Source organism: Vollenhovia emeryi, unplaced genomic scaffold, assembly GCF_000949405.1.
Source record: "Vollenhovia emeryi isolate VEMERY1.0 unplaced genomic scaffold, V.emery_V1.0 DF939143.1, whole genome shotgun sequence".
Taxonomy (NCBI): Eukaryota; Metazoa; Arthropoda; class Insecta; order Hymenoptera; family Formicidae; genus Vollenhovia; species Vollenhovia emeryi.
Genome location: NW_011967223.1, coordinates 2,386,777 through 2,396,819, shown reverse-complemented (window position 1 = coordinate 2,396,819; position 10,043 = coordinate 2,386,777). Strand labels below are relative to the sequence as shown.

The window sequence follows — 10,043 nt, the reverse complement described above, 5'->3', positions numbered from 1 at the left end:
AGAGAGAGAGAGACAGAGACAGAGACAGAGAGAGACAGAGATAGAAGCGGAAACGCCGCGGACGGAGTCAACGATCGGGTAACGTCGCGGTAACGTTGCCGTCGGGTTCGTCGGCGCGGGCGATGACGGCGGGTGTCGCAGGTGCAGGGGACCCGCCGCGAACGGAATCGACGAGGAGGCCGCGCGATTGATCGATGCCGTAGCCGCGATGCGCGCCGTGGCCGTGCCGCCGCCGTGCGACAACCGAGACGTCGTTAATCGAACCGTCGATTGACCGAGCGGAATAGGCGAGCGTGCGTATTCCGGGGGACGGGGCGGGCCGCGCACCTTCCCTCGACCGAGCGCGAAGGGCGGACAGGGAGAAAGAGAAGGAGAGAGGGGGGAGAAGGAGGAAGAGGAAGGAGACCGAGCGAGTAAAAGCGAATTCAATTCCTACGCTCGTCGGTGCCGGAACTGCAGCCCGATAAACCATCCGTTTCTCTCGGCGCGAGAACGAGAGCGCGCGACGGCGGTTTGCGTTGTGAGAGAGAGAGAAATAGAGAGAGAGAGAGAGAGAGAGAGAGAGAGAGAGAGAGAGAGAGAGAGAGAGGCCGTGACGAGGAGCGGCGAGAAGGAACGAGAGAGAGAGAGAGAGAGAGAGAACAATTGGGAGGGTTAGATGAAGGAGGGAGTCCGTCTCGGTAGAACGAGTGCGAGCACAGCGACGAGGAATCCGGAGTAGGCACGACCGAGGGAGCGACCGATCGGGCGGCGCGTGCACGCCAAGCCGTGAAACCTCGCTTCATGATGGACGAGTGCATGCTCAACGACTTGTTGGAGTGCTCGGTGTGCCTGGAACGGCTCGACACGTCCAGCAAGGTGCTGCCGTGCCAGCACACGTTTTGCAAAAAGTGCCTGGAGGAAATCGTCAGCACCCATCGCGAGCTACGCTGCCCCGAATGCCGCGTCCTCGTGGACGCAAAGGTGGACGACCTGCCGCCGAACGTGTTGCTGATGCGCATCCTCGAGGGGATGCGCAACGCCGCGCCGAAGAACCAGGCCAAGTCCGCGCTGCCGTCGTCGAGGTCCACCTCGGCCGGCACCGCCGTGCCTCAGCGGCTGTTCGGCGGCCACCAGGTCGCCCCGGCGCCCATCGTCACCGGCAACCTCGCGCCCACCATCGGCTCCGAGCCAGCGGTGCGTCATTCCAACGCTGCTGCCAAGCAGGTGCATCTGCACAACCAGGCGTACGGAAGGGCGATCTACGACTACGTCTCCAAGGTGCCAGGGTATGTATCGCACACTCGCACGCTCTACACTTCCGGCCTATGTTTGCACTAATCCCGCTACGAATATCCTTGTTTGTCCTTGCAGCGATTTGAGTTTTAAGAAGGGCGACATAGTCATCCTGCGGAAGAAGATTGACAACAATTGGTATTTCGGGGAATGTGGCAATAATCATGGTGTCTTTCCTCTGTCTTACGTTCAGGTATGGCGCAAGGATCTTGCGTAATTGAATGCTCTACTTCGTTTTGCGTAACTGTACTCGTTGTAATTTGCCACGCTGCAATTTCCAGGTGATGACGCCTTTGACACCGCACGTACCTCAATGTAAAGCGCTGTACGATTTTAGGATGACAAACGATGACGAGGATGGTTGTCTGACTTTTAACAAGGTAGCGTCATCTATTTCTAATCGCTTGCCACTAGGAACCCTGTGAGTGAGGGCATTCTCCAGAGGGAATAGGCTAGTATGAGTTTATTCGAGTGTCCATCTTTCTCCGGTGGGCGTGAGCGAGTCACGGGAGTCAGAGGAGGATATACGCCCAAATAAATTGATACTATCTTTTTTTCTCGGAAGGATGACTCCGCTGTCCTACAAGCAGTCTGTAGTTAATACGTCTATGCCTGCCATTGACGTGTTGCCGTCACACGTGTAAGTACAAAATGTGAACGTATTTTCAGGGAGAAGTGATCAGCGTTATCAGAAGAGTGGACGAAAATTGGGCGGAGGGTAAACTCTTGGACAGAATCGGCATCTTTCCGCTGGCTTTCGTCGAGCTGAACAGCGTCGCGAGAGCCTTAATGAAACTCTCGACCAAGTAAGTGCAACGTAATTGGCGTGTATTTCTCAGAAATACATGTATATACGTTAATTGTTTGATCAGTGTGCAGCCGGGGCCGTCGAGGGTAGCCCCGCCAACTCCGACGAACGAGGAGACCACGCCGTTGATACCAACCGATCACTCGCGTAACGTGCAGACGACAAGTCAGTCTCGACCGCAGTTAGTCCAGGTACGTCACTCCTGATCTGCGCGATTCAACGTGAAATGTATTTCGTAGGATACGATGTTGTATCGCACAAATGCTGCACACAGGTGTCCGATTCTGTCTCGAACGTGTCGTCTGGCGGCAGCTCCACGACCACTACTCCGAACACGCCCAACAGTTCGACGACATCCAGCAGTTCCAGCACTGCCCCGAGCAGCCCCGGCAGTCCCGCGACCTCGCCGCCCGCGGTCGGCAACAGGCATAACGTTAAACGTCATAGTTTCACTGCCGTCAATACAGGTCATCATGCACATCCCCATCATAGACATAGCGCTGAAATACTTAGTCCTCCGGTAGACAGTGCCCCTAATAACGCCAATAATAGCGGAGGCAATGAATCATTTTCCTCCTTACAAGTAAGGAAACAACATTTTCTTTCTGACAATTTCTGGATAGCTACATACGCGAACTGCTACCTCGATCAATGTACAATTCTCCGTCGCTTTTGAACGTCTTCTCTGTCCTCTCCTCTCGTGAGATTTGTGCTGAATCTGAATAAAACCCGGTTCTATTCTAGACGAGCGGCGGCTGCACGGATCACGGTCTTCGTCACAGACGAAGCGGCAGCAGCGACCTTGTTCTCGCCCAGGCGTCGCAAAATATTCCCGCTGGTCAGACTACCGGCGCATCCGGTGCTACGCACTTGCCAGCGGCGTACGTGGCGCTGTATCCGTACAAGCCCCAGAAGGCGGACGAGCTTGAGTTGCGAAAGGGCGGGATTTACATGGTGACGGAACGCTGCCAGGACGGATGGTTCAAGGGAACGTCCAATCGTACGCAGAAGTGTGGGGTTTTCCCTGGAAATTACGTCGCGCCTGCCAAGTATGCGACTACCTTTCAATCTCTGTCTTACCATACAATTAGCCACGGTCGTCCGCGTTACAGTCTCCGTTGTATTTGCAGCAGATGTCAACGCGGACTGTGTCGCGGATCTCCAAACTCACCGAGCCAGCATCAAGGCTCGCCACTGTCAAACGCCCCGTCGAGCGCAGAGTCGCGTCTGGCGGTGACGTACACGAAGAGCAAGGGTCCGGCGCCGCAGCCGTACAATCCTCGCACACTGCCGCCGCCTGAATTACCACCGCGCGCCATCAGCCCATCCACGACGACCGTGTCCTCGTCCTGGCACGGCGCCGCACAGTCAAATCAGGGACCGAATCAAGAAACTAGTCCGCCCCGACACAACGACCAGAACGCAGCCGCCACCCCGCTCGGGCGCAGTCACAGCGCGGTGATGACCGCAAATATTCGTAAGTAATTTTTAATATAATCTCTTTTTCTCCTCGGTGTTACCGAATTAAAGGGCATTTTTCTTCAGCTTCCCCGGGTAAACAAATCGCCGTGTCGTCGCTGCAACCGGCAGCGGGTATCAATAGCGCTAACAACGGCTGCAGCAGCGCTACCATCCCAGCTCCTTCCTCTTCGACGGGCGACATGAACAGGAGCCCGAATAATACTCTGCGCGTAGCGGGTGGCATCGCGCCGTCGAACGCAGCCGCGACGGCGTCCAGAACCGCGGAAAAGGTATCATTCCCGCGATAAGATTATTCCGATAGTATGGTAATGCATAATTTATACACGCTTATGAATTGCAGCCCAAGGAGAAGAAGGATAAGTGCGTCTCCTTGATGCGGCGCTTGACCAATATCAAGAAGTCTAAATCGCCTCCACCTGCTACGTACTCGATGGATAATCCTGTATTCGACGACGGTAATTCCGTCAATCCGATGCACGTCCGGTGAGCACACAGTTAACTTGGATTATCGCGAACCTATGGATATATGTATGTGTGTGTGCGTGTCGTGCGCGTGTGTGTGTGTGTGTACAATCATGTATATTATAATCCGAAAGTCGAGAACAACGTTGATCTTGCAATTTGCACGTTCTGATAATCGGTCTTGCTCGACATGTATCCCCAATCTAATCCCGCTAGTTTCCGTATGCACATACATGCATTTTTTGTGTACATTACGTGTTCTCGGATTGTCAAGCAGTTCGTATGCGCGCGTGTGAATGCTCGTCCAAGCGTAAGTTCCAGTGTTTTAAGTAAAAGCGCTCTACTTTTTTCAATGTTTTTTTGCCAAGAACGTTGCATGATCGTCGCATCACCAATAATTACGCACACGTACCGAATAGATAGGCAGGTGGCAAAGCGGCCACCCGCGAATACAATATTTACATCATGCTTTGTGCATGACACAAACTGCACGCCTCGAAATGTTTCTCTAATCTTGTGTTGGGACGGGGCGGGTGGGCGAATTGACAATCGCAGATCGGGCTCTTGTCCAAGTCAGTTGCTACAGGTGGTACCTACACAGGAATTAAACGCTTCAAACAGCCCACACCGCTTATGTCCAGGCTCTGTGCAGGGGCACGTCACATCCTCACAGAGACTGAAATACAAGGAGAGACCCTCCTTGCCAGTATCGGTAATCCAGAGGTTAGTCGTTTGTAATTCTAAATATGAACCGGCCTCTAAACTCCTTCGCGTACTTTGCCAGCTGGCGGATCAATTACAGTTATTCATAAAGTGCAAAGGGACCAATCTTTTTATAAGAGAAGCTCTGCATCTTTTATATTTTACGACAATTAATACAACTGTAAGATTCGTTTACTTTTATGAAAGTACAGGATGACAGATTATCCGACGATACACTATCCTAACGTGAAATTAATACCAATTGTTACTTGAAGCAGTCGTTCTTAATTTTCACGACGGAGACACGCTTCGTGTGTAAGTCGATATATTTGAGAATTCTGTCAGATTCGATTCCTCTCTTTCTCTCTCTCTTTTTTTTAATACTAACGTTTGCAATGTATCGCGAGGTAGAACTGCATTTCATTTCGAGGTAAGCTTAGAAATGTCTCGATCACATTTATAAAATTTATTTTGCATTGCTGCATAATTACCAGTATACATCGCAGCATTATAGCACGCTATCTCGCACAAGGTAAACTTTATTTTACATAGCAATTTAGAGAAACATCGATTGCAGATACTTTGCATGTGTGAAAACTCCCCAATGTGATAACTGCGATGAATCCATTAAATGTTTACCGTTTGTTATATAGTTCTCTGTTAATAATTCTCTGTGCAAAATGCCATTTGGATGCATTTATTTATTCACGCTTGTGTGATGCTCAGTCTACATAACGTTGGCACATATTTTGTATCTGTATAGCAGATTGCTGCCGCGCAATTCTCTGCATTAGTAGCGACAGTCTTGTTACAACCAGGCACTTTATTCCCATCTAGATCCAACGAGTCCGGTGCAATGGTATGCTCGACCGTTGGAAATCACCATCGCAAGAGCAATTCTCTGGACGCCGGAATGGGAAAGCAAATGAAGCAGCAATCGTCGCGCGACCGGTAGGTATAATTTTGCCCCTTTAAATGCCCGAGTTTAACTCTCGTCCAGCTTTCGCCCGTCGGTCGCCAAATTACAACGTTCCACGTTGTTCCATAACAATTTGGTTCGATTTCAGCGCGGGGTACAGATTCCGTTGCATCGTACCGTATCCACCTAATAGCGAGTTCGAGCTGGAGCTACGCGTGGGGGACATAATATACGTGCAGAAGAAGCGCGACGACGGATGGTACAAGGGTATGCAGCAGCGTACCGGCCGCACAGGTCTATTTCCGGCGAGTTTTGTGGAAGCTTTCTGAGACCCGACGCATGGTCGCCTAGTGTTAGAAACTTGTATATAACTTGGCCTTTTGTGTAAGTATTTACACGACATATTCAGATTCGGGATTAGCCACCCGATAACCGGCACGTGATTCGCGGGTGTGCTTGTCGTTGGTTTTTCCCTGACACTCTCTGGGATGTCATTGACTTGAAACCGATTAATACGTGCACGTCGTATCACGCGTGCCGTGTCACGAGCTGTGCAATATATGCGTGTGCACAGCAATTGTGCGAAGCTAATGGGCCATTAATTAGCGTGTTGTAATAAACGCGCCGTGTAAGTGACCGACGACGCGTCGAGTTAATGAATGCGTTCGCGTGGTGGGCGCATAACAGGAGGTTTTAGCGTAGTACAATTATACGTATTTCGTATGTAAATATGCACAAGAGATGACGAAGAGTAGTACACGATGTTGAAACTACTCGGAACTTGATACTGCCATCGGTTATGTAGGCGTAACTGTAACGAGATAACGAGATAATTCATTTTGCGCAACGTTACTGCCATTTGCGATCGTAAGGGAAGAAATATCAGTTTCCCGTTTCGAGCTGCTGATTTCGCACTTGCTATCTTCCTTTTTTTTGACATGCGCACAATGTATACAAGAGAGATTGATGTGGGTTGTGTAATAATCATGCTTACGCGCGTGAAGCCATTCATGACACGTAATTAAATGTAAAATTATGGAGTACACGGAAGAGAGGAAAGAAATTGCGTGTTGGGGAAAAAGAGGATACTCTTCAGAAAAATCTAAATGTCTCGGGGCAAATGCACACGTAAATTAATACGAGTAAATTAATTAGACGTGTCTGTGCGATGGTGCGCTTGAATTCTACCAACAATGTTGAAGTTGCGATTGTCTAGATAGGACTGTGTTTGTATATGGTAGGCCAAGTTAAAATTTGAAATTCCACGAGATTTTTACATTTTGACGAGATCTAAACGCATCATCGCACGGATGTTTATTTGGTCCTGGGATATTTAGGATTGTGCATCCATATTTATTATCGTACTGGGCTTTACATAATTTTCTCTTCCTTAATCTGCCATTGTAGACGACTGGCTTATTTACCACTGATAACTTATGCTTCTGTGTGAAAAGATACATCACACGAGAGCACAACCAGTTGGTGATTTTATTATTGACATTGTTTAAGACTGGGCTATGTTTTAAAATTGTTGAGATTATGTAAATGTCTTTTCTTAGCGGGTATATTCATTGTATACCTTCGCCGTACAAAGGAAGATGTTCTATTTTAACGAACAATTCGGATTGTTATAGACAATTTAGCTAAAGTATTTAGAAAATGGCCTTGATACGCGCAATGTTGATGTATTATTATACACTTGGTATACACCATTTTATAACTCGATTTATAACTTGTTTTCTAATTTATAAACGCAGGCATCCATGGCATGACGATGAGTTAGTTTAAACAGCTAATTCCGGATAAATATTCAATAAATTGAAGTGCTTCCATTATCTGATTAATGATCAGTATGTAGATATAAATTTTGTTACGTTCTTTATATTTTCTATTATTATTATTCTATTATTCTTATGAATTGTACAATTTTGCGCAGTCGGTTTTTATAAATCTTTATACATACGCCGTTAAAACATGTTTTATTGATTAAGATTATCAATTATATTAATTATACTATCGACTTTTAGGCATTATGATTAAGTCGCGAAAGTGTACCTTATTTCGATATGTTATTCAATAATTATATACATCAATTGTACATACATTACGCGTGTATAAATATGTAGAAACGTATATTTGTATATATACATATATATATATATATATTCGTAATGCTCAATTCATTAATCGTATATGAATAAGTGATCTGACTTATTCAAATTTAAACACGTGTATTGCACAAATCCAAGTGTAAACGAGAAACTTACTCATGTCGTACTCTATAATTTTGATCGCACATGTATACGCGTACGTATATTTACGTATATATCCTCTGGGAACATATATTTATATTAATTATGGACCTTTAATGGCACATTGTATATAATTTTATTGTATACTTGACATAGGAGTTTGCGGATGTACCTTTATCTGACTAGAGGTAGAATCCAGTGTACACACACAACGAACAATATTATAATACAAAAATATAGGAAACATTGCACAGTACATTATAAAGACGAAAGTCACAAAGTGATAGTTCACTTAGACAGCGAAAGAGAAAGTATCCTCTCTGCAGTATACTTTCTCTCTCAGAATTTTTATCATTAATTTTATCGATGAAGCAACACTCAATGCGCATTGCTACGCTATTAGTTTTACATCATATCTTCAACGAATTAATACATGCAAATCGTTATAAATATAATCGTAACATCTGCAAACTCCTATGATACGAAACATTTCGTTGTCCTCGTTGAAATACAAAGCAAACGGATACCGAAAATCGACAATTTACGTTACGATCACGCAATAATTGCAAAAGAGATAACCAGAAGCGTCCATCTCTGTCATTTGAAGTCGAGGAAAGGACGTTGCCTGTAAATTTACGAGCGAATAATTTTTTGTGGCCATCAAACTATAGAAAATAAAACCTAGAAGGATTAGCGACAAGATTTAGGAATCTTGTCGACGTTAACAAAGTCTACATTGTGGTACGAGGAAAGTGTGACTTAGAGATTCTGAACGACTATATACGCGTAGGGAGAGATGTAATTTTATAGCTATTCGTCCGAATGGAAAAGGTGGCTGGATATATTTTTTTATGTCAGTCACTTCAGCGCGGAAAAAAGTGAACGACCGATTGACCATAGGATCGAATTTAATCGAATCTAGAATTATGATAGTCAGGAAAAAGAAAATATCTCTTACACTCTTATGCGAGGGGCCACACTGCGCATGCTGTAATACATTTGGCAGTCCATTGTAGCATGATATTTAGAAATCGGAGAGAGGATAGTAAATAAAACGTGAGATATAGATATAGATATATACATATTTATATGCAAAAAAAAACTCGTCTATTTGTGTTCATGCAGATCATTGAAATCGTATCTTATACAAATGATTAATGTGTCATACGCACAATGTATTTCATGTTTTGCATTTCGATCTTGCATATCCATCTCCGACGAAGAATGTAAATTTTCGATGACGGCTTCTATTTTATTTTACATCTCTTTTAGTACATCTCCGTGGCGATTAAATTATACGATTGAATTCTTTATGTCATACTAGAGCGAAACTGCGTAGAAACTATTTATACACAGGCATACATATGTGTGTTTTATATGACGTACACTTAAGTAATTTATTATTAGTGGCATGTAAAGAAGATACTGCTAAGTGGCGGGTGGTATATCAGATCGGCTGTAACGAGAGAGATTAATTATTATTGTCGCTACTTTACATCGCGCGCTACACAAAAGTCAGGCGTGACCCGACACGCCAAGGTGTAAGATCATCTTCCGCGTAATTATGTCGTTGATTTAACATCGTTGCCCGTTTGCTTTTGCGTAAGGAGAGCCACAGATGTTCAATACCGCTTTCACAGTAACATCAGCAATAAATCAATGAAAGCGCGCATGCGATGCTATTAGCCGCCTCTGTGGATTGTAAATAAGTTACTACGAAATCTGGCGTTCCCGCGACGTTGCAGTATAAAAGAAACCGAATCATGTCAGTAAAGCCATACTCTCATATACAGACAAAGACTATCCTGCGTTTCGCACGAGGTCGGAATCTGTCTAGGTTGCAGAACAGGTACACGTAGCATAGGAATGTAAGACAAAGATCCGAGTCAAGAGCCTTCGTTTAGACCAAATGTGTTTCTAGCACTTCTTTCTTAAGGGAAAACTTAGAATAGTCATTATATACCGATTACTACCTTTACACGCTACTTACGCTACTCGGTATTTTGTCACTAACGTAACGATGTTCCAACAAGTCTATGTCGATGTCGTGTCCAAGCGTAATTTACACGTATACATAGGTATCGTTTAATATTTAAATAGCATACGAAATCTGTAATAAAATCCTTCACGTGGCTACCACAAA

The 10,043-nt window shown here is 45.4% G+C and overlaps 1 protein-coding gene across 3 annotated transcripts; it reads left to right on the top strand.

Moving 5' to 3' along the window:
- The first annotated feature begins 681 nt into the window (after nt 1-681).
- LOC105566698 (SH3 domain-containing RING finger protein 3) lies at nt 682-10,043 on the top strand. Of its 3 annotated transcripts, none has more exons than XM_012020906.1 (13): nt 682-1,268; nt 1,354-1,468; nt 1,557-1,655; nt 1,945-2,081; nt 2,148-2,274; nt 2,358-2,666; nt 2,828-3,132; nt 3,217-3,560; nt 3,629-3,834; nt 3,906-4,048; nt 4,583-4,750; nt 5,567-5,680; nt 5,797-10,043. In XM_012020906.1, exons 1-13 carry the CDS (start codon nt 784-786, stop codon nt 5,975-5,977), a joined length of 2,733 nt encoding a protein of 910 aa, XP_011876296.1. In that variant the 5' UTR covers nt 682-783; the 3' UTR covers nt 5,978-10,043. The 3 variants fall into 3 exon arrangements, with proteins under 3 accessions (XP_011876296.1, XP_011876295.1, XP_011876297.1); XM_012020905.1 differs by having other exon boundaries at nt 3,214-3,560; XM_012020907.1 differs by lacking the exon at nt 4,583-4,750 and having other exon boundaries at nt 3,214-3,560.